The sequence below is a fragment of the Elgaria multicarinata genome, chromosome 11 (genome assembly GCF_023053635.1).
Source record: "Elgaria multicarinata webbii isolate HBS135686 ecotype San Diego chromosome 11, rElgMul1.1.pri, whole genome shotgun sequence".
NCBI lineage: Eukaryota > Metazoa > Chordata > Lepidosauria > Squamata > Anguidae > Elgaria > Elgaria multicarinata.
In genome coordinates, this window is record NC_086181.1 from 12375483 (window position 1) to 12401148 (window position 25666).

At 43.6% G+C, this 25666-nt stretch overlaps 1 protein-coding gene across 1 annotated transcript in view; it reads right to left on the minus strand.

The window, feature by feature from the left end:
- The window catches only part of SKAP1 (src kinase associated phosphoprotein 1), a 385397-nt gene that overhangs the window by 36738 nt on the left and 322993 nt on the right, over positions 1–25666 (minus strand). The window contains exons 10-11 of the mRNA XM_063138165.1: positions 20912–20974; positions 12412–12524 (exon numbers count right to left, since the gene is read on the minus strand). Of these exons, the coding sequence (XP_062994235.1) occupies positions 12412–12524; positions 20912–20974 (176 nt within the window). The remainder of the gene's footprint in view (positions 1–12411; positions 12525–20911; positions 20975–25666) is intronic.

A 25666-nucleotide genomic window follows, 5' to 3' on the forward strand; every position in this document is an offset into this window, starting at 1 on the left:
GTAAGAGTGCAGAATCAGGCAAGGGTGCTTGTTCTTCTGGATCAATTACTGCAGAAGACAAGGGAATGGATCGTCTGCTGTGTACATGATGTAAACAATAGAGCCCATTTTCACTGACAGTGGGACAGCCTAAGGATTTGGGAAGGGGACATGAGAAGTTGAAATAAGTTCTGCAAGGTGCTCACGTATTTCAGAAGAGCAGCCAACTCACCTTCCTACAACTTGGCATAGGGTAAAAATAATAATAATAACACAACAGAATTTAGAGTGAAAAACACCTGGCGAGATGGTTATAAATATATCAGTTTTGGAATGCCACAGTTATTGGGCAGCAATGGATTATTAGAGGGGTGGAATCACACAATTCCACCTCCATCCCCCACCTCACCCTACTCTGCCCCTCGTAACCTTTCTGTCCTTATACAGAAGGATGTATAGAAAATTACATGGGAGGAATGAATTGTCCGGGGGTTTGTTTCTGGATGGCTGGTTCTTGTCTGAGGGTGGAGGTGGAGGGGGAAGGTTTTTGAAGAGGGGATATGAGGTGGGGAAATAGCCTTAAGCCTGAATTTGACCGGTGTATGACCGTTGCCTTGTAGCTGACCTCGGATTCTATTCCCAGGCCTTTTCCGATTCTATAGTCTCCTGTCCCCGTGGGGGTTATTAATGGAAGCAAAAATAGCACACACACCCCAGCCACCACTACATCCTTCGTCATTGCAATGCAGCTTGTTAAGAGTGGCAAGATGTGGGGAGTGGGGAGAGGAGGAATGATATGTGGGTTTAAGTGCCACTTGCAAAAATGGCCTTAGTTGAAATCAAGGTTCACAGCATCATCCGACTGTTCTTCTGCCCCCCCCCCAATCCTCCTCCCCAGATCAAAGGACCCAGCTTCTCCCTTCTCACACTAGCCCAGAAAGACCACTAGATGTCACCCGACTCCTCCTTTCACTCCAGGGTCTGCGGAAATTAAACTGCACTTTAAAGCAACAGAGAGAATTAACAATGTTCAGATGTTGTTGTTGTTGTTTTTAAAGGGTTACTTGTCACTTTGAACGAAGACACACACACACACACAGTTCTGCTGTACTAAAATAATTATCCAAATATAAGAAACCACGTGGGCTGAGGTACAAGGTGTGGGAAAGGGATGCTGTGTGGTGGCTGAAGAGTGGCATCATTTAGGGGATTCTAGAAACAGAAAGTTGAGGGAAGGACCACTGAGCAACGGAAGCACAACAGTGCTGATGGACCTATTGCTCAGATCTATAAAAACCTCCAGGACTCATGGAGGATTGTGCACCTATTGCTGCATTAACTGAGAAAGACTGTCCAGCACAGAAATTTGGGCATGCGTGGGAATCTCTAGGAAGAAGGCATGCAGTTCTGTCGTTTTCTTCCACACAATATATCAAACTGACCAATCCAATGTGGAAAAAGGTCTCTAAAAACAGATTGTGTTTGCTGTATCAGGATGGTGATGGGAGCTGCTTCATGCATTCTTGAGGTGTTGGGTAGGTGGTTGAAGTAGGGACCTTAGGATTTAAAAAAATGGGGAGGAGGCATCTAGAGCCACAGAGACTCAATCAGTGTGCTCCGTACTTTGTACTGCCTGCCACAAAGTTAAACTCCTCATGCATCAAGCTCTGCCCCTGCCACATGTCATCCAATCCGGGCTACTACCTGCCAGAATTCCAGCGATGAGACTTGTCTGTCATTCCAATAGGTATCTGCACAGCAGAAAGCTGCAGATGATACTACAGGGATAATCCAAAATACAGCTTTCATGGTCACTAGCCAACCTGATTTGGGAAGAAAAACACCTTCCTGATGACTAATATGCTAATCATTCTACTCTGAGCATGAGCAAAACACATAACCTAAAATCTATTCCACAGATTACAGGGCAACATACCCAGGTATGTGACCAAGCATACATTTGGTAGAGGACTACAGCCAATCCTGTCTTTCTGAAGACACCTGTATATTGTGTGTGTTTCCAAACATTCATTTTGCTTCCTCCACACAGGCATACTTAAAACAACAACAACAACAACAACAACTTAGGGCTGTACCCATGTTTGGAATCCTTTTTATTCTCTCAGTATTTTAACACTTAATTTTAACTTAAATTTAAATTTTACTGTTCTAACTCTGTATTTTAATCTTATATCAATTTTTGCTGCGTGGTTTTATCCTGGTTGTGCTTTTTATATTGTATTTTGTATTTGTGTTTTTAGACTGTTGTTTTATTATGGTTTTAATTTTTGTGAACCGCCCAGAGAACTTCGGCTATTGGGCGGTATAAAAATGTAATCAATCAATCAATAAATCACCCATTGCCCCATCCCCTCCACTGGGACTTCTCTGGTCTAAATTCCCATTTCAAAAACTTTGATTTGGGCTTGGCTGAACATTTTTGCATGTGACATACAATTAGTTCCTTAGTCACAAGACTCGTCAGCCGGCTTTGCGCAAGTCACTGCCTACCTAACCCATCAACCTCACAGCTTTGGACGGGGCTGGTGATGATTGAGACAGCTCTAAACTGGGTCCTCTTTTAATCACAACCTTTGCTATGAGGCTCTGATATTTACAGCATGGCAAATAGCCTTTAACACAACACTATATCCATCCGTTCTTCAATAGGGGTCTGGGAGTCTAGAATTGAAGACTGTAAGCTGCCTGGGACAGAGACCCAAGCCACATTAGTTTTCTGTATAGCATAGCACTTGGCAAAGTGCTGGTGCTAAATAACTGCTAAGGAGAAGAATAAGGGGTAGTTCTTCAACAGAAAATGCAAGGACATCTGGCAACACGAGGGCCAAACCCGGCCGCCAACAGTGGCAAGGTTTGCTACAAGCCCCGAGCGTCATTTAAAAGCACCTGAGGCTGCAAGCTAGCTCAAGTTGTTGAGCGTAACCGACTGCTCCGTTAATGGTGCTAGTGAGGAGCTCCACAACAACATTATCCGCGGCACCAGAGATATGTTGATCGCTCAAAACCCTCTAGCTTTGCTGTGCTCAATAAGACTGCCCAGGTTTTAATGCCGGAGCCATGGCAGTAAAAAGGGGATGAACAACGTTGTTAAAAAAAAAATGAAAAAGGCCTGGAGTTTACAGAGCACATTACATGCTTTCACACAAACCTCATGGCGACACTGAAACACCTGCAGGCTACACCTATCTTGGGGGCTGGCAATGTAAGCCTGGGATTTTGCAGGCTCTGCCCGGCAGTAGAGCCAGGAATTGCTAGCTCAAGACTGGAGTTCATGAAAGACAAGCTGGTTATGCACAAAGAGCCACCTTTCACTTCATCTACACAAGAAAGGTGAGATGGCAGATTCCAAAGTGTAGCATACTTTTCTCTGGTGCAGGGTGAGGGAAGGCGAGTACTGTGGAATGCCTGCCTGTATCTGGCAGAAGAAAACAGATAAAATAAGTTCAAAAGACATCAGCACTGCTTTATATATAGGGATCTCCATAGTCTGCAAGTGTGGTGATGTTGGGTGAGGAATTCAACCTTCTGTAAAACCCTGCTTTCATTTTATTAAAATAAAATCAAGTTTCTAGCCTTTATGGCTGCAAAAATATGCTTGGATGTATGTGAACATTCGCTGAATGTTTTAGTAATTTGAGTGACAGATGAGCTGAGGTTTTAGAAATGTACATTGCTATGATGTCTAGTTCTGAAATCCTAAGCAGCTGCTTGGAAATAAGTTCCATTGCACTCAATGCAAAAAAGAAAGTAAAAGAGAGGCATCTCTGATGTTAATGGCTTTCTAGCCAAAGATATGTTTTAAAGGAGCACTATGAACTGAACTGAAGCAAAAATCACTTTGAGCCTCATTTTGAAAACACTCAGACTTATTATTATTATTATTATTATTATTATTATTAATAATAATAATAATAATAATAATAATTTATATAGCACCATCAATGTACATGGTGCTGTACAGATTACACAGTAAATAGCAAGACCCTGCCGCATAGGCTTACAATCTAATAAAGTTGTAGTAAACAATAAGGAGGGAAAGAGAATGCAAACAGGCACAGGGAAGTGTAAACAGGCACCGGGTAGGGTGAAGCTAAACAGTATAGAGTCAGAACAAACTCAATATTTAAAAGCTATAGGGAAAAGAAAAGTTTTTAGCTGAGTTTTAAAAGCTGTGATTGAGTTTGTAGTTCACAAGTGTTCTGGAAGAGCGTTCCAGGCATAAGGGGCAGCAGAAGAAAAAGGACGAAGCCGAGTAAGGGAAGTAGAGGCCCTTGGGCAGGCGAGAAGCATGGCATCAGAGGAGCGGAGAGCACGAGCGGGGCGATAGTGTGAGATGAGAGAGGAGAGATAGGCAGGAGCTAGACAGTGAAAAGCTTTGAAGGTCAACAGGAGAAGTTTGTATTGGATTCTGGAGTGAATTGGAAGCCAATGAAGAGATTTCAGAAGTGGAGTGACAAGGTCAGAGTGGCAGGCCAAGAAGATGATCTTAGCGGCAGAGTGGTGGACAGAGACCAGCGGACTGATGTGAGACGAAGGAAGGCCAGAGAGAAGGTTGCAGTAGTCCAACCGAGAGATAACCAGTGCGTGAACGAGAGTCTTGGCAGAAGAGACAGACAAAAATGGTCGAATCCTGGCAATATTATACAGACAAGAGGCTTTTCTCAACTGACTATGTCAGGGACCAAAGCCAGGGTCTTAAGAGATGCAAAGGTGCTCCAGTGCCTCCTCTTCTTTGAACATGCTCCCTGGAGGAGGTAATTCTGTCTTCTCCCAAAGGCAGAAATGCCAAACCCATCCTGAAAACGAATTAAAGAACTGAAAGAGCCTCGCTGGATCAGACGTCAGGCCTAAATAGTCCATCAGCCTGTTCCCACAGTGGCCAACCAGATTAGGGTGACCATATTTGGGAAACCAAAAAAGAGGACACCTAGTGTGTGGGGGGGGAAGCAGCTTTCTGAGTCCTGCAGAAAGTACGTTATTCCCCCGCCACCTTAAAGAACCCGATTGGAGTGGAGGAGGGGAAAGGATTTCATTCTGCACCACCACCATCCACTCCAATGGGGCCTTTTCTATAATGTCCACGAATGACCCACTTTCCTCTTTAAGACCTCAATTGGAGCTCGGGGTGGGGGAATGATGTGCCTCAAGAAAGCATTCCCTCCTGCCATGCTAATGGCATCCTTAAAGGGGAAGGTGTGTCATTCCAGGACATTATTGAAAATTATAGAAAATCCCCCCTGACACCATGGAAAGAACAAAAACCAGGACAAATCCAGGGAAATCCTGACAGTTGGTCACCCTAAACCAGATGCCTATGACAAGCCCACAAACAGGACATGAGCACTAAAACGTCCTCCAGTTCATGTCCCCAGCAACTGGCATTCAATAATATAACGTGCCAGTGCTCTTAGCCCACTGCTGACATACCTTGGGCCCCTAACAGGCAGCCCCCTCAAACGGAAAGGCCTTAAATGCTGGTTTCTGAAAGATGTTCATTCTTCAGTGCTAAAGAGTTCCATAATCCTAAAGCAGCCCCAGAGAACACCTTTGTCCACATCCTTGATGTCAGAACACAGCTACTGCTGTGATAAGGGTGTTCTTTGTGTGGTCTTAAGCCTTTTTCACAGGGATACTTGAAGGTTGGACAGAACATGAAAGAGAAATCAAACGGATTGCTAGCCAACATAGGTCTGATATCATAAAACATGATAACACAGGTTTTAGCATAAAGCAATTTAAGATAGCATCAGAACGTAAGAGTAGGAGGCAGCCTCACATCTTAAATATGTTGACCCTAAACTGTTTTAAGATGACATTTTCTATTCCAATTCATTCCAGCTAAGTGAGGTTAGTGCAACTGTGTTTGCTTGCTGTAATGTCCAGTGTACTCTCCTCTTCTTTCCCCCTTTCCTCCCACCACACTTGCATTGGCAGCATTCAGTATGGGGCAGGAATTACTAGGGTTCAGCCCTAGAACCACTTTAATCAAGGGCTCAGCATGTCACATTCATGTTTTACATGAATGCTGAAAACATCTTCAATGTGCCCCTAAAAAATGTCATGGGTGAAATGGCCCTGAGCAATCCCACCCCAACATCTAGTATAGACAACTGCTCCCTGGTCAGCAGACATTCATGGCTCCCATGAAGGCTTCAGTCCTGCACCTGCCACTTCACAATATAAATAATGTCTTGTCTTAACATTGAGACTATTAAGGTTTCAAGAAGAGGTCCTTGTATTTCACACGGTTGTTGGAGGCTATGCACTTTAATACTGCCACTTCGGTAGAAGCTCTGCGGCAGTCTGGACCCTGCCCTCACTTTTCCCTTACATGACTCTGAGGGCTAGTTCACATAATTCTTTTCTGTAGGTTGAGTGGATTTACAGGTGTTGAACCAGACTTATGAATGCCTAAGACAACACAATCCACATTCACACCGCTGACTTGCGTTCTCAAATTTAAATGTGGCATCTCCAGAAGCTCACATTTTTTCCAAAGGTTTTGCACTCCAACACAATATTTTAGAATTGTTGCCAGCTTTGAAGAGAAAAACTTGAGTCAGAAACCATCAAAACCTAGGGTAGATTTATGCTTAAATTGGTATTTGCATTTCCCATATCAGTAGATCCAAAGAAAAACTTTCACCGACTTTTCTGGAACGTAACCTGGAATTAATAGGTATATGCATGGGTACATTGCTTTCTTTCTCATTCTCACATTAACAATATTGGCAAGGGATATATCCCACAGAGAGGTGAAATCAAAATAAAATTTGGCAAACCTTTACAATTCGAATATTTGACTTAAATGAAATGCTTTTAAATGTTGGCTTTAACAATACTTAAACAAAACGAAATCACTTGATGTATTGTTGATTTATTATTCTGCTGATGTATTTCAAGGCAAAAATGTGAAGTGTCTGCCAAATTCAATTCTCTTCTACTTTGTTTTCCCTTTAAATTCCTCAGTTCAATTGAACTGATAACTGGGAATATTGAAAAAGTTGAGTTAGGAAAAGATAAATTACCATTTTTAAAGACATGTTCAGGATCAGAGAGCTTGTGAAACCCTCTTCAGTTCAAATTTCAGATTAGAACTTAAGATACTATCAACATACTATCTTTTAGGTGTACATCTGCTACACCTTTTAAAGTGCACTTAAAAATGTAAAGTATGTAAAGTAGGAATATGATGACCAAACTACATATTACATACAAATGCATGTAACGGTAGCCTAAAGGCCCCCTTTTCCACAGGAAAAGCTGATTGGAAATACAATTTGGAGCAGAGAAACAGTGGGTGAGGGAAAGGTTGAGCATCCCCAATTGCCCTCTGTCCAATGTGGCTTTCTCCTGTTAAAAAGGGACTATTACACACTTTTCTATATAACCTATAATTTGGCCCTAGCATGTCTTGTTCGTGGGTTTCCCATCAACAGCTGGTTGGCCACTGTGTGAACAGAATGCTGGACTAGACAAACCTTGGTCTGATCCAGCATGGCTCTTCTTATGTTCTTAAGCATCCACTTGCCGGCAAACCTGGGTTTGTTGCTATGTAATGTGTGAAAGAGCCCACTGGGTGTCACTGGTGAAAAGATCTTTCATTATGCACATAGAACCAGTTTTTCAACGGAACCTGAGTCTTTGCATGATTCGAGATTGTTCACTGATTATTCACATTTAACAATACTGAATGCAACTTTGAATTTTGATGCTAATTGGGACCCTTTTCACTGTCCTAACTGGGATTATCCATGATGCTGAAGAAGAAGAATCCACCTTCCATCAAAAACAATTTTAGAGTAAATATATGAGGCTCATGAAGTCAGTTCCCCTTGCCCCAGTAGCAAGATTAGATGGGTCTTTCCTGCTTGCTGTTGAATTTCAGCCAACTAACCTCCCCCCTCCCAGCCCAAAATCACGTCTCCCCACGGCTGATGCATGAAATGTCAGACAGGACCTTAGCAGCAGACGGCATGCATTCCAAACAACACCAGATGGATTTTTATATTAGCTACTATTTCATGTTCAAGGCACAGCGACTGCGCTGCTTTAAAAAAAAAAGAAGGGGAAAAAAAGGAAAAGCCAGCCAGCCTCTGCTCCACTGCCATGCTTGCTTCGGCGAGATTAATTCTGCAAAATTAATTGGGACAAGATTGAAAAGGAAATTAAAATGCAGCTGAGTGAACAGGCTTTTCAAACACCTTTTTCTCTCGCTCTCCCACCCCTCCTGCTTCGCAACTGTCCCCACCCCCACTCTGCCAAGCTTTATTCAGCCTCAGTTTCTTGGACGTCATAGGCGAGTTCTGTTGCCACGCAAAGTAATTTACGAAAGGAAGACACGGAGGACCAATTGGTTACACGTGAGGAAGTTGTGGTGGAGCCCTAATCCGAAGCCACCGAAGGAAGTTAAAACCAGGTCATATTCTCACGTGGCGGAAGAAAAGAAAGAAAGAAAGAAAGCACGAAAGTAAGATAGACATCACTAGAACATGCATGCTGCTTCACATAGAGATCTGCCATATCTACACAGTAATAAATGATTTTAATTTGGAGGATTGTAGACAAACTGTTAATTTGAAACCTATGTGGAAGATCTTAAAAATAATTATTTTAGAATTCTGAAATAGTGTATTCTGGAAAAAAAACAAAATCATTCTTGAATACATAGTTAATCAAAGAATGAGTACAGACCAGCCAAGAGAGCACCACTGAATTATTTCAAAGGGTTAGACCCATGTAAACTGGAAGAAATGATTAGAAATCTTAACATCAGCACAAATGATTAATGCTAAATATTGGCAATGGGATGGGAAAAAACTGAATTGAATGGATGATTAAAGACTGGAAAGCTGTTAAAACATTCACAGTGACTAGTTATGTGGAACCCAGGGAAAGTGAGGAGGAGGAGGAGGAGGCCACCTTGAAAATGAAGAAGAAAAAGAAGAATTAATATTATTGCACATATGATTTTTAAGTATGTGTATTTGTATACCATTAATTTAAGTTGAAAGGCCTTCCAACTAATCTCATCTCCTCAATTCTCTATCTCAATGGCCAATTATTTAACAACCGAATTCTCATTTGGAATGACATCACATCAGCCAAGAGATGACAGATAGGTGTTCTAAAACCAGCAACTGACCATCTATGCCGCCATGTGTGCCGCCACTCACAATTTTGCAACATATTCATTCAGTAGTGAAAATTGGCTCATATGTGTGAGGGTTGGTTCATAGATGATGTAAACACTTAATTTCTACACTTGATTTCTTACTGCTTGATTACTCGCAGCTGAATGTGTGAACTGATTTGATAGGAAAACACTGCACTTCAGAAGATGTGCGGTGATACAAAAGTTCTTTCTGTGGTTGCTCATCAGGTCTGGCATCAGCACCCAACACCCTCAGGCAGCTGCCAGGCTCCAGAACACTGGAAGGGCACAGAACCTCCTGTATCACCAGTGCACTGTTTCTACTGCAAGCCTGGAAAGCTGAATTCTGGATTTCGAGGGCACCACAGTACCAGCATGCCTGTGCATCTAGTCAGCTGATCCCTAAGGGCCAATCACAGGCCTATAAAGCCCTAGGTCAGGGGTTCACAATTCACAGCCCGAGGTCCACATGCAACAGAGCTGTGGGGATCCCACCCAGAATGTTCCTTCCTAGAGCTAGGGAAGCCCATATCTTCTCTCCAATCCTTCCTGAGAGAGAGAAGGCTCAACGGTAAAGCAGATGCATTGCATGCAGAAAGTCCCAGTTTCAATCCCCGGCATCTCCAGGTAGGGATGGAAAAACACTTGCCTGAAAACCTGGAGAGCTGCTGCAGTCAGCATCAACAATACTGGGCTAGGTGGACCAACAGGTGGACTCAGTATAAGGCAGCCTCCTATGTTCCTATTATTTATTTCATTATACTACTTTTATACCACTCGATATCCTAAAACAAGGATGGGCTACTTTGAGAAGAGCAGGGGGTATTTTTGCTACCTGGAATTCCCCATGACAGGAAGGAAAGTGTTTAAAAAGGCATCCAGAGCAGCTATGAAGGATTAAAATTATTTTATTTGAATGCTAATCTTGACCCTTTTAACACATGTGGCTCATGGGCTATGTGGCTCATGGTCTATCTGTTTCCTACCCATCTCCTAAGATCTCTAAGCAGTTCACAATATACACATATATAAAATACAGTATAAAACCTATAGACAGTAAAAGAACAAGAAAAACAAAAACAACAAAATATGTAATTTTTTTTTTACAAGCTGGACACACTTTCTGCCTCTTGAACAACATGTGGGAGGGTGTTAGAGCGCATGGGTGCCACTACCGAGAAGGCCCACTCAAGAACTATTACTAGGCGACACTCTGTTGGTCGTGGAACTATTATTATTTATTATTTATTTCATTTCTATTCCACCCAATAGCCAAAGCTCTCTGGACAATTTACAACAACTGACCGATAAGGCCTCCTTGGAAGATCTCAAGGGTCAACTAGGTGTAAATAGGGGAAGGCAGTCAGCTTGATATCTGGACCCAAGTTATCCTATGTTCCTAAGGGAACCGTTTCCCTTGCTAGCACTAGCAAGTGAAAGCCCTTTCATGGGGCAGAGGGAAGCATATGTGTCATGTGTGTGTGTGTGTGTGTGTGTATGTGTGTGTATAAGGGGGGATGAGTGTCTGTGTGTGAATATGTGTGTGTGTATCAATATGTGAATGTGTGTATTTGCACATGTCTGAGTTTGCGAATGAGTATGTGAGAGTGAATGAGTGTGTGTATGTGGGAATGAGTGCATGCCCATGCATGCACATGCGCTCCATCTGCCACCCCAGCAGACACCTGATGTGGCTTTCAAGGACAAATAGGTTGTGCTAAGCTATGGAGTTCACGCCTCAGTTTAGACAACACAACTCTACTGGGAAGACACAACCGAAGCTCCTGCTTCTTTTCCCTAATAGCTGCCATGCATGTTAACTCTTGTCTGCTTTTGAGTATACCTGACAGATTTTAGCATTCTCTGGATCCTGAAATCTGACTGCCCAGAGCTGGACCCTTGTTTAGGTGAATGTATTCATCTGTGCATTTAAAAATCAGCCAATTTATTCACCTGTACATTTGTGGCAAAGAAAGGATTTCACATCACCACACTCCCTCAACCTGCACTTCTACGTTCCCCTCACCCCTACCTCACACCTGACCAAGCAACTCAATTACCCTTGCAATTCTTGAGTGATTACACACACGCTCAGCCTATTACCGAGACAAACTCTGCTGTGCGGCATGTCAACCTGAAAAGAAGGAAGAGTTTTCTAAAAAGCAACTTTCTAGGTCAGGGAGGAGGGAGATGGGGGTGGGTGGGGGGTGGGCAGGGATGGGCAGAGAGAGAGAGAGAGAGAGAGAGAGAGAGAGAGAGAGAGAGAGAGAGAGAGAGAGAGAGAGTAGGTTTATGGTTTTCAAAATCTTCTAACTTCAGGGAACTTTTCCACATTGATTCATTTGTTGAGGAGCCAGAGTCTACCTACGATGTGTTGCAGAGGTTTCTGGGAAATATTTTAGGGCAGACACTCAGCTCATGGAAGAGGCTGGCTAGGCTGGTTGACCAGTTCACTGTTTTCACTGCTGGTTTGCGTGAACTGCAAATGAATCCTCTCCAAATCTGGTGCCCTCCAGATGTGTTGGACAGCAATTCCCATCACCTCAAGCCAGCCTGGCCAATGGCCAAGGTGGCTGGGTATGATAGGAGTTGTGGTCCAACTCATCTGGAGGGCACCAGGCTGGGGAAGGCTGCCCTAGAGCTTGCTTTTCTCCACTGGCATCCTTGCTACACCCAACAACCACACCATCAAGACATTTATTTATTGGTAAACATCATGGCAAAGAAAACATCTCACCATGCTCACACGCCCAGCCTTCCATTCATTCCCCCCCTCATTACAACTCCAAAGCAGGAATGTTTATTTAGTGTTGTTAAAATAATTAAGTGGCAACATCAGCAAAGCTGCTTTTTTCCAGCCTGACATAGAAAAACCTGCTATTTTGTAGTCTTCGGAGGCTCTGCGTTTCCCTTCTCCTGCACTGTACTGCACATGTATTCAGAATTTTCAACCAACAGCAGGAGAGTATGCTTTAGGCAGCAAGTTTAATTCCCCCACAGAAAAGCAAATAAGTTGCAGGGGGAGAGGGCCCTTATGTGCAGACAGGGCATCACGGCGTTGTCATCAAAACACACAGAAACCTTAAAATGAGGTTGGGTCACAGTTTGACTGACCATGCAGAAGAGCCAAAGTCACAACCTTCCTCCCCACAATTTTGAGATGCACCCTTAATGTTTAACAAGTTTATCCCTTTCCTTTGGAGGAGTGGAACTCCTGGGCTTGAAGCTGTGGTGGTAAAACTGTATCTCAAACATACCTTGCTGATGATGTATATTAAATCTCCCCGCTGGAAGGATAATTCATCTTGGTGGCCACTAGTACAGTCCCACAGACCTTGATAGTAATTTGCATAATGTCTTATGAATCCTTCTAGAACCAAAGACAGAGAAGAGGGGTTGAGGAAAGGTTATAGCAGACCTTCTCAAACCATAGACTGACTTCTTTGCTAATTGATTGTAAGCCGCTCCGAGAGCCTTTTTTGGCTGAGGACCGGGGTGAAAATACGGTATGTAAATAAATAAATAAAAATAGTCCATTCAGGTGATCTATGGAAAGGTTTTTATTAATTCTTTCATTCATTCATTACATTTCCATACGTCCAATAGTCACCAACCTCTGAGCGGTTCACAAAAGACTGTGAAATAATTGAGGGGCGGATCCACACGTCGGCCCCAGAGCGCATTTATGCGACTCTAGGGCACCCCAGAAACGATAGTCTGTACTTGCCTTTAAAAAGAAACTAGGAAGAGACGGAGCCGCCGCCGCCGCCGCCCAGGTCTCCCTGGCCGGCTCCTCGACCGGGACGGAGAGCTCGGCGGAAGAAGGTTGGGTGGACAGCGGAAGAAGCTCTCTACTCCCGCCTTCTTCAAAAAGAGCTCTCCGAGCCGGCCAGGGAGAGCTGGGTGGCGGCAGCGTCGTCGTTGTCTCCGTCTCTTCCTAGTTTCTTTTTACAGGCAAGTACAGACTATCGTTTCTGGGGTGCCCTAGAGTCGCATAAATGCGCTCTGGGGCCGACGTGCGGATCCGCCCTATATCTGTACCTGGCCCTGCACTTGACTTTTTTTTATCTGACAGCAAATATAGAGGCTGTTCAGGTTACCAAGGAGGCTATTGAAGGCCTGGCCAAGGGCCGGTGGTTTTCATAAGATGGCCCTGGTGCAGTCTACTAATTCAACCCCCACCCCACCCCCCAAAAAAACAGTTAAAGGGGCCCTTCTCAGTGTCCTGGCCAGGTTTTTAATACGTTTTGCTCAAAATTTGGAGCAAACCCATTGCCACTAATGGAGTCCTGGCTGTGTTATAGACTAGAAGCCACACATGACAAAGTGGGGAGGCGAAGCCCACTCTGAACTGGGGGTAAGGGACATCATAGTAAGAAACCGTCTAGATTAGCGTCGCCAGTTTTAGATTAACTAAATATGCAAGGGGCATTTGTGGAAATGGGTAATGGCAGAGCAGGGAGAACGCATGTCTCGGCACCAGTACACGAAAGAAAGTAGGTCTGCTTCTTTCACGTGAGATATTGAAAAGGGAACAAGGGTTCATGTACAAAACTGGGAAGAGAGTCAAGGAGCTCATGTAGAAAATTAAACAATTGCGCAGGGCTCAGAACTTCTGATCTAAAAAGAGAAGGCAAGCATGGGGCTTATTGCTAGGCAACCATAAACAGGGACGTTCAGGAGTCACACTAGTTTTCCTCCCTTCTGTTTTTAATTTTAATCTCACCATCACTACCCCACCGTCAAATTTGTCCCGGTCAGCTTCATATTATTTCAGGCTTTGCCCAGGAGGCTGAACTTGGCTCCTAGTTCCCGGTTCCTTATGCAACGCGGAGCTACTTGAGCAGCCTGAATAAAAAGTTTACTCATATCTGCATGCCAAAATTAATTTTGTGCGGCTCTAAATCATAACGCTCCCAGGATTGATTCAGTGACCACAATTCCCCAGCATTATCTCCAGCTTAATGCTTCATTTTGGAACAAGTCACTCCCAAGTGAGATATCCCCATGCCAATCATTGCTAATATACCTATGTATAAGGGAAGGGAAAGCACTGCAGTCCCTAATAAATGGTTGTATATGATTTGGAACGGGTGCAAGGAAGCTCATTTTGGAGTGCAGAGGTGGGCAAATGTGAGTTCTTTATTCAGGCTGCCAATGAAGGTCTATGCTGAATAAGAAACTGGTAAACAGGAGCCAATTTCAGCCTCATAATTTCCCAAACAACGTAATTTTCATTTGCTGTGCATGGACCTCCCTGATTTGCTTTGGATCCCGATTCAGACCTTCCGAATTGAGCCCGATTCACTTTGGATCGATTCAGACCCAGTCCGCCTTGCTTCAGATCCAAATCAAGATTCGGATGTCCAAATTATTCATTTTTTTTTTCATTTTTCCATAGACTTGCATTGGAAAAAATAAATGCCTATAACTTTTTTATTTTTTAAGTTAGAAACATGAACGTTGGTGACCTGGAGGTGCTCATGTGTGCCAAATTTCAGACACATCTGTGCAGTGGTTTTCCTGTAATCCAATGCTAAAATTGTGATTTTTTTCAGGCAAACCAGTCAAAGCAAAGTGCTATAACTTCTTATTTTTCATGAGACAAACATGTATGTTGGACACCTTACGGATGTCCTGGAGGTACTCATGTGTGCCAAATTTCATACACATCTGTTTAGTGGAATTTCTGTAATCCACTGCTAAAAATTTGATTTTTCAAGGAAACAATTAAAGCAGCCACTCAAAGCAAAGAGCAATTTGAGAAGGTGTGTATTCATTCAAGCTCACACTACCCCTTCAAGTGCAAATCTCCCCTACTTCTCTTTTGTTTGTTCTGAAGGTGACACATCCTCAGGCTCTTCCCATTCATAGAGAAACAGGGAAAGTACAAAGCTGCCTGCAATATACACATTACCTGGCTGGGAGCAATGTGCCTCAGAAATTGAGTCAAAGCAAAGCCAGAAACACAAACCAGCCCTGCAAGGCGGGACGAGACAGATCATACTGGAGAAGTGTGCAGGTGCTCAGGCAGGCAGGGAGGCAGAGAAGCAGCTATGCAGGTGGGCACAGAGAGGCCAGCAGAAAGCAAATAAACCACCCCTGCAAGGTGGGCACAGAGGAGAAGAGGCAGCAGGCAGCTATGGCCATGGAGCACTGGGAGCAAGTATGCCATAGGCTTGTGGGGTTGACCCACCCAGCCCATCTACAACTCCCAGGCACCAGAAGGGCAGAGAGGCAGGCTGGCCCAGAGAGGCTGGCAGAAAGCAAACAAATTGGCCCTGCAAAGCGGGCACAGAGGTTCGAAACATAGACAGGGAGAGGTACTTTGGCATCCCCTTAATAGGAGGCTAGAAGGAGGATTGTTTTAGGGTCCATCTTATTGCAATGTAAGCAGCACAGCCAATCATCACCATCATCATCATCATCACTGTGAATTCTGTGTTGTTTACTTTCTGAGTGTCTTCTTCTTTGTGTGCGTGTCTCTGCTGTGTGTTGTGCACAAGCAGTACACAATAATAAAGCACACATTTATAAAATTCCATAAAAAAACAAGGGTTGAACTGATCTGCTTCAAACTTGGCATGGCTGAAGCCCTACTGAAGCCCTACCATGGTGCTAATTTTCATGACTTTATTTGTAATTACATTTCCCCCTCGCTGAAACTTGGTTGCTTCTCAAGGTGCTAGACCCCAATGAGGAGGTTTGAGTTTGAACTTTAAAAATTTCCCAAAAAACGAGGGATGAACCGATATGCTTCAAACTTGGCATGCCTAAAGCCCTACTTAAGAGCTCTCATGGTGCTAAGTTTCATCTCTTGATCTTTAAAAATGAAAGCTTTTTTTAAAATAAATTAAAACCTCAAACTTAAAAAAATTCCTAAAAATCAGGGGATGAACTTATATGCTTCAACCTTGGCGTGCCTAAAGCCCTATTTATGAGCTAACATGGTGCTAAGTTTCAACTCTTGAACTTTAAAAATGACAACATATAATTTTAAAACCTCAATTTTTTTAAAAAAAATCCTAAAACTCAGGGGATGGACCAATGTGCTTCAAACAATGTACTTAAAGTTGAAGCCCTACTTAAGCCCTAACATGGTGCCAATTTTCATGTCTATCTGTGCTTGAAAAAAGGTCCAAATCAATCCAAATTGTTTCGGATCATGCCGATTCGCTTTGGACTGATTCGGACCTGTTTCGATTAAATTTGGATCTGTTTCAAAGCCCTCCAAATCATCCTGATTCACCTCAGATTTAGGATTCGGATCCGAAGCGATGCACAGCCCTAATTTTCAATTAAGGAAAGCTTTCCATGGTTGCTTCCACACTAGACTAATTTAGTATTGCTGATGCATTAAGTCCTGTTCAGCAAAGATCCTCTGCAACTTTAATTAGAAGCTTCCTCCTAGCAGCCTCTTTCTCTAATTGCTTTCTGTTCAATGTGGCCACAGTAATGATCATGACCATGATGAATTGCCTCTTTAGTTATTTAGTTCCTTTTCTCACAAAGGGGTAGCTTTAATTGCTGTTTCCACTCATTTTTTCTTTTCAAAATATTTTTTAAAAATATTTTTTAAAATACTGCTATTTTGCAATATACAAATTAAAGAAGAATACAGTGTTTATGCATTCCCTTAACCATTTTGTGGTTAAGCAGCATGGTTTAGCATGTAGTCTGAACCAGGCCAGTAATGAAAGTCTCCCCTTACTGGGAAAAAGAACAAACAAATTAAAGAGTAATTAAGCAGCACTGATTTTACTGCTGTACTAAAAAGAAAGTAAGGAGGAAGCTTCTAATTAAAGGCAGAGTAGCTTTGAAAAGTCCCAATAGTGCTTTATGAGTCCACACTCGATAAGCTGGCACTACAATTGCATCTTAAGTGAAGAAAAATCAGGTCTGGAAAAAAATGAAATGAACACACTGGAAAGCAACAGGTTGACATTAAAAAAATGAGAGAAAGAAAGATGGCAATTCTAAGCTAAACAACTAGGGTGGGTGAGTGTGTGTGTGGGGGGGGGCAAGAGCAAACGTGGGTTTCCCGCAAAATTCTTTTGAGTATTTTATCTGATCAAGTGCCTCCAAAATGGCCTGAAATGTTGCTTTATGTAAAATCTAGTAGCAATTTAGTTAGTGCACCTCTTCCCGCAACACAGAAGAAATTTAAGTGGAAACTCTATTCTAGACCAAAGCAGAGGTCCCTAAACTAGCTCCTCTGAAACTTAAAAAAGAAAAAAGAAAAAAGACAAATTTTGCTAAACCTGAACTGCTAAATATTTAAGACAATGTTTGGGAGAAAAAAAGGAAAGGAAAATGATTACAATAATTTACTTGTATAGTGCCCTTCCCTTCCTTTATGGTGATTTACATGAATGTAATAAATAAAACAACAATAAAAGCATATTAGAAACTATTAACATAATTTTAAAAAGCAATGCTGGGGGGGGGGGAGGGGGAACCAAACACCCCCAACAGTGCAGGGTTTATTTTAAGGAAGAGATGTGCTTTGAGAACTACTTTCAAGGCTAACATTTAGCCTTGGAACATATGACGCAAATAATCTCTGAGTGTGCGAAGAGTGTATTTCCTTTACCACAGACTAAATCATAGCCCATCTCCACACATCTCACAACTCCACACATCTCAGAACATCTTGCTCACAGAGCATAGTACTTGATAACATGAGCCCCAATACCTCTTTTGGTATTAAGCCCTGCAATAGTGGGTCTTCAAAAAGTGTGGTCTAGGACTCCTTAAAGGCTTGAGGGTGTAGGTACTAAACATTTCCTCTCCCGCCCCACCAGAGGTTGGGAATGGCAGTCCTAGCTTAATGGCCTTGATGATCCATAGTTTACTTGCATGCTGCTGTTTCCTGTGCTGCGCGCAAAAGACGACACCCAGAACTGCAGGAAACTCAAAGCAGCTCCACCTAAGTGCTTCTTTCCTGAACTGGGCTCACAAATTCTGGCAGGCAGAGAAGCAGGTGGGTGGGTGGGGAGAGTGAGCAAGGGTGGCGGGTAGGTGGGACAGGGCTGGGTCCAGGAAACAGGCTTTCCGCTTAGCTCCTGCCTGGCCTGAATTCTCAAGGAAAAAGCAAGGGTGGGAATGAAGGCTCCCTCCCTGAGCACTCTGGAAGGACAGGCTCCCTGTGAGTGGTGGCTGCAAGCACTGATTAAAATGGCCAGCTTTCCAGCCAACAGACCTTTCCCAGCTCTCTCTTCCTCTTGGCACCAGCAGCACTGACTCTCCTTCCACCCCCATCTTTGGTTTTTCAGTGGTTCTCCATTCACCTTCTTCTCTCCCCCCCCCCCCCAATAACTTTTCTTTTCTTTTCATGAGCTCTTCCTCTTTTGTTTTCCTCACTGTCTGGCTGATCTTTCCCCTACAGCCTTCTGTTGCCTGCGTTTTATGAGCCTGGCTCCTTCTCAAAGGCTTCTGGTACCTGTTTCCTGAACAAGGAGGGGGTAGGGGAAGGAGGACGATCCAAAGCAACAACAGGATGCTAAATCAGGCAGCCTGATGGAAGTAAACAACCTTGATGTGTCAGTCTGAAGACACCATAGATTTAGGGATGGAGTGGGGTGTACTATATAACTTTCTTTCTATGTTTAAGTCCTGTGACAAGCCAACCGACTCTCTTGCAATTAGGAAATTCTGCATCAGTCCAATTAGCTTAGTTTGCATAATAGCCAAGGTTAGATGTGTTGGCCCGCCGCTCCCATCAGGACTGGTCACGTTCTTTGCTTTTTGCTTAAGGGCAAAGATTTTGTACTGCTTGATGGGGACCAGCAGAAAACACCCAATGCCCACAGCTGTCTTCCCCTGGTAAGTGTGAAGGTGCCCCAGGGGAGGTCTGTAATTATCCTGTAGTGGCTGCGCAGTGGCACTGCATTGTTTATATGATGCAACCTCCAACTCGCAGCCATGTTGGGCTTTCCGCCCTGAAACGGTACGTTTTCAAAGTCTCAATTTACCGTGACTTTTAGATTTGCTCTGAGGTCACCACGTTGTTTCCCGGCTTCAGTATGGGTTATCCGTACTGATTAAAATGGCCAGCTTTCCAGCCAACAGACCTTTCCCATCTTCTTGGCTCGCCGCTCTGACCATGTTACTCCACTGCTGAAATCTCTTCATTGGCTTCCAATTCACTTCAGAATCCAATATAAACTTCTCCTGTTGACCTACAAAGCTTTTGACTGTCTAGCTCCTTCCTATCTCTCCTCTCTCATCTCACACTATTGCCCCGCTCGTGCTCTTCGCTCCTCTGATGCCATGTTTATCACCTGCCCAAGGGTCTCTACTTCCCTTGCTCGGCTTCGTCTATTTTCTTCTGCTGCCCCTTATGCCTGGAACGCTCTTCCAGAACATTTGAGAACTACAAGTTCAACTGCAGCTTTTAAAGCTCAGCTAAAAACTTTTCTTTTTCCTAAAGCTTTTAAAACTTGATTTTGTTCTGACTTTATACTGTTAGTTTTACCCTACCCAGTGCCTGTTTACCCTACCCTGTGCCTGTTTGCATTCTCTTCCCCTCCTTATTGTTTTATTATGATTTTATTAGAATGTAAGCCTATGCAGCAGGGTCTTGCTATTTACTGTTTTACTCTGTACAGCACCATGTACATTGATGGTGCTATATAAATAAATAAATAATAATAATAATAATAATAATAATAATAATAATAATAATCCACAAGTGGGCGTAACTCTGGGTAAGCACGGGAATGCAGGGCATTGACAAGGAAATGGCTGCCTGTGCTGTGGTTTTCCTGGCCAGAGAGCCCACATTCCCTCCTACCATCTAGCTTTTTGTTTTCGCCTTGCAGCAGCGATGCTGCAGGGTTCTGAGCAAATCACCTTCCAACATGGCATCATATAGACACCCCCACAGTGGATACAGGGACTTGCCTTCCCTAGAATATTTTTTGTACTCTTGACTATGCACTGAAGTGCTGATCCAAGATTGTATGTATGTTACTCTTTGGCTATACCTGCAGATAATTTTTCTGCCTTATCCCAAGAATTCCAGGAGGAAACAAGACAGGGCTGTCAACTGATTAAATATATATTTTTAGATGATTAATGATCTGGGTTTTAATTGATTGATTAAATGTAAGCACATCTGCATCTTGCCAAATAACACAGGTGCTCTTTTGAGGATAGTGGAGGAAGGGCATAGTTACTCTTACATATAAGAGAACTTACAAAAAAAGAAAAGTAAAAGAAAAAGATAGTAACTGTTGGAAAGAAAAAGGCACCTTCCAATATTTTCTTTTTTGTAAAATTTGGGAGAAGGGAATTGTGCCTAGTAGCGTAACCCATCATAGTCCAAAAAAGCCTTCAAAAACAAACAAACTCAAGGGCCATCAGTACAGAATATGATCCAGGTTTGATGAAAGATGTCGTGACCCCCAGTTTTAACCAAACACTATCAGCTTCAGTTACTTGTGGTTCTTAGTGTTAGGGAGAAAGCAAAAGACACCTGACTGAGGGCCATTCCACGTATCACGTGGCGTAGCAGCAAATCTAAGTTTGCACCAAGTATACATTTGACAAAGAACTGCAGCCAAACTTTGCTCTCTTATTCATGTGTATCCAAACACAAGTACCTTTCATGCACATATTATATTGTTAGAGATACACTTTAAAATTCCGAGTTGTACCCCTTAAAAATGTAATCGGTCATGCAATCCTGAATGGGGGACTTGAAGCCGATCCAAAACTGACATTTGCCAGCTGCAGTGTGGACAGAACGTTTACCTGTCTTCCCTAGATTTCCAGCATCTTCTCTGTTGTCTGGAGCAGGAAAGTCAAGATCCTCATCTAAAGTGAGACAAGAAGTAAATTAAATCTAACAGTGTCTATTAGCAAGTGAATTCTGCCACATTATAATCTGAATTTTAGAGGCAAGAAAGGTCTAAAAATAATCAGACACACAAAGACTAATACCGGTGGCTGTCAATCACCACTGAAAAGAATTTGCTTTAAAAAAATGTTAAGGCAAGCAAGTCAGTAGCCTGTTCATCCACACAGCTCTTGTTCAAACTCATTTGCTCTTTGGTGAAAGAGTGCCAGGGTGTGATTTGAACCAGGACTCTGCTTTAGGTTCTACAAAAAAATATTGTACTGAAGCACAAGGACAGGTTTTTAGATTTAAACCTATGGTGTTTGGGGGTTCAGAGAAAGCCCCTGGCTACCCCCTTGCCTGAGCTGTGGCTGCCTTCAGCTTGCTGGCACTGCAAAATGACATGTTGAACTGATTATTTTCCTGTGGCATTGCTGTTGGAAATTCCATTGATGCTCACTGCTGCATTTTTACGTTCATGTAGTCTGTCTTTAAGTATGTTACCATGAATGTGCAGGAAGCCTTTTTAATTTTATGCATCAACGTGGATGTGCAAAATACAATAAAAAAACCCTGTAGCCAGTGCCAGCTCCAAGCTTCTGAACACCTTTGGGCAAGACACCCTCAATGGGGCCCCTTCTTCAGTAAGTCTACATTCTCACCACCATGGTCACCAGCTGCTATGAGTTCTCCCCATCTTTCTTATCACTGGTACCACTTGCTTGCTTGACAGGCAGAGAGCCAGCGTGCAAGCACAGAGTGGCATCCCCTCTTTCTCCTTCTCACCTCCAATGTTGTCTGTGCCAGAGTGAGAATCAGATGAACAAGCAGGTTGCAATGGTGGGGTGTGAGCCCTCAACGGGCGGCCAGCCATGGCTACCCTTGATGCTAGCCTTGCCCATAGCCAGGGCAGTGATGTAGGATGTGGTAGAAGAGGAAGTTGTACGGTGACAGCATCAAGGGTACAGAGCTTTAAAGCCATGACCAGACTATCTGACCTGAAGAGGTCAGGAGGATTCTGCTAGAGTGAGTTTATAAACAGTGCTGCCAGCACAGCCCAAGTATAAGCATACAAGCGTGCATACAGATGTGCCTGGACAAGCATCTGTCAGGGATGCTTTAGGGTGGATTCCTGCATTGAGCAGGGGGTTGGACTCGATGGCCTTGTAGGCCCCTTCCAACTCTGCTATTCTATGATTCTAAGAGTGGGTAAGGCTTTTTCTCTTCAATTTTGCTCCTCAAACAATACATGTGCATCCTCCAGATCAAATAGTTCCTCCCTGCAAGCTTCAGGTGGGCTGTCCGCGCCTTGTCCTCAAAGATGTTTATATGTGGCCAACTATTTGCTGCTTTTAAAAAAAAACAAACACATTTTAACATACTTTACCTAGTCCCTGACATTTTTCTCCCTACTGAGCTTAAAGCAGCTTTAGGGTAATGGGATTCAAATCAGGGAAACAGCATGTGGAAAAAAGGGTTAAACAGCCCGCCCTCAGCATTACTTCCCCGGTCTTCAAAGCTGCTGTGTGGAGCTGCTATTTAGTAAACCTCCCCCCTCCCCACCCATCCCAAAAAATAACACCATAGGAGATCCCAGTTATAGATCTCTGGAGTCATGTCTAGTTTAGCCCTTAATGAGTTTATGCTTCTTAGTACAGTTACTCACACAGAGGGTAGAATAATTCTCACTCTATTCCTCCACTTCCGAGTGATGTTCCTAATCCTGCAAAAAATTCACATGGGAAGGCATCCCAGCGCAGGCATTAACATGCCATGCCTGTGTAGATGGTAACCTATAGCAAATGCATGTGCATGCATTTTTCCAGCAATACATACACCGAGAAACTGCTCGGGTAACACAGCCTTCCCCAACCTGGTGCCCTCTAGATGTACTGAACTACCACTCCCAGGATCTGGGGGATTATGGGAGTTGTAGTCCAACACATCTGGGGGGAGGGCTGAGCTAACCCTTTCCAGTGTTTGGTCATTACATACAAGCAGCCAAGCAGCCACATGTAAGATCATCATACAAAACGCCATCTTTTACTAGTTGCACGCTCATTCACCTTTGCCTGTCTGTAGGAATTTTGCAACATTTGAAGTGACCCTGAAGTTGGAGTGGGAGATACATCCCTCCTGATCAACAGCACACACACACACACACACACACACACGCATCCTCAAACAATGCACCCACAGTTATGACTGGGTCAACATACTAAGAAGTCTGCTGTGATGGCTTCATAGAGCTAATGTAGTCCAACAGTTAACAGACCAAGTCTCTAGTTCAACTCTTTCTCCTACTATTAGGGCTGGAGACAGGTGGTTAGATTTCAGTTCTCATTGTGTACGAATGTATTTCTTTTGGCCCACTGTTACCCCTTGCCAGACAGGTTATTATTATTATTGAGACCATGTTGCCATGGGCACTAGTAGTCCTGCTCCTTTTCCACTCTTTTGCCCCTCAGTCTCCTTACTGTAGAGGGGCTCAGGAATAAAGCAAATGTGGCTCATATTTAGTGAATCCCTCCTCTAAAATTTGCATGCAGACTGGCCTGGCCTGGCCCCAACCCTCGTGTGCCTCGACTGGCCACTTTCGTCCACTTCCCCCTCCTCACTGGCAGCAACAGCATAAATGTGTGGCTGTGCCCAGGGCCATCCTTCGGCAGAACACTGATTGGTCAAGCAGGGCTGTTCGTCATCCCGCTGGCGGAGGGGCTGCCCTGCCTGTTTGGGCTGAAGGAAATTAATTGCTATTAAAGCTCGAACTCTGAACTTTCTCGAAAACAAAAATGAGCAAAATTGGTCTGGTAGATCTTGAGTAATAAACCTCACACTACCACATTCTTATGTAAGATTATTATTAACGCTCCCACTACAGACACATGTTTAGAGATGAAGTGATCCGGTGGCGCATATAAAATATGTTATACAGCAGTGTGGTTTCACATGGCTTGGCTAGATGTGGTGGTTAAGTAGCAACTTCAGCGCTACACCTCCTGATCACATGACCTGCATATTATCATGCAATCCAACCAATCCCCATAAGGAAGCTGATTTTGGCTGTGAACCACAGCCACACGGGCCCTGACCGTGTCGAAGAGATTTCTGGTAGCAACACATAGCATTAGAAACCACCTTCATTCCCTTGCTCTCTGACAACAACAATCTACATAAGAAAGGCTTAACGTATAGAAAAGGAAGGGAAAATGGGTTATCACCTGCTAGCAGAGGGAGGTAATATTTTAAAACATGCCCCATAAACCTATCAATTGTTATTTAAGGCAGTAATAGCAATCACTTGTTATAGCATCGTAAATTTACATGGCACTTTATAAGCATAACACAAGCGGGAAAGCTTCCTTAGCTTTGACAAGTATCTCCGGTCTCACTAAAGAGAAGACAATGAATGAAACACACTGTCAGGAGATGATGGAGGCCACGGGAAGAGGAAAAGGGAGGGAGGAGGGGGGATGTATGAGCGGAAGGACGGACTTAGCAAAAAGGGGGGAAGGATTCCAGAAGGAAGCGAGGGTGAAGAGACTAACAGAAAACAGAGGTCAAATATAGACAACCATTTTCCAAGTGGTATCTTAATACAAGGGGGGCATGTAAACACTTGGTGAGCTAATGGTCTCTCAGTTGTCCTTCCAAGTGGTAATGTGGGATTTTACCATTCCTTCTCTGATCAAGTTCAAATGTGTGGTTAAAAAAATCTGTGGTAATGTACCTCTTGGAAAATAATCGTCTACGTTCAGCAGAGAAAAGGTGTGTTGCCATGAAGAGGAGGTGGGTTGCTGTGACCAACATTGTTCAACATGACTTGTGTGTCCACAGCATGAAATAGTTTGTTGTGTCTGTTACCCTGCTTCTGAAAATGGAGGTAGACCTAAGGATTATCCCAGGCAAATGGAGGGGTCATCCCTGGTTGCTCCCAGGATCCCCTGTGTGCCATTTGGATGCACAGGGATGATCCTGGGACGATCCCGGGGTATAGGCCTGGTCTAACCATGGCCTTAGTTGTCATAGTTAGCAGCCACTGGTTAGGCCTTTCATAAGAACACAGGAAGCAGCCTTATACTGTGTCAGACCATTGGTCCATCCAGGGTTTCAGGCAGGATTTTTTCCATCCCTACCTGGAGATGCAGGGGATTGAACTTGAAACCTTCTGGTGCTCTACCACTGAGCCATGGCTTCCCCCTTTTCTCCATCTAATATTTGTCCTAAGCTGGTTATTCTAGTGCCCATCCCAATATACTGTGGCAATGAGTTCCATAGGCATATATTCAGAATGTTCATACCCTGCCATGTGTGTGTGTGGGGGGGAGTGGAGGGCTGGAAACTTGAGCTATCATTAGCTACACAAATATGAAGGCAAGCAAAGAACTCCAAAGTTAATGATGGGAAATTCCTTTCCAATCCCAAAGATCATGAACAGTTAAATGAGGGAGGAAATCCCTTTCTCGGAAACTATAATTAGACTGCAGCCCCAGGCCAACCCATTATCCCTGTCTCTGGCTGTAGCAGTACCAGGCAGGACTCAAACCAGGAGCCTCATGTAGACCACTTAAAACTGGAGGTGCTTCCAGAGTGGTGGATTTTAGCTCTACCCCCAGTCATTTGTTCTTCTGTTGTAAAATACATGCAGAATGGCAATTGACTTTTAACAT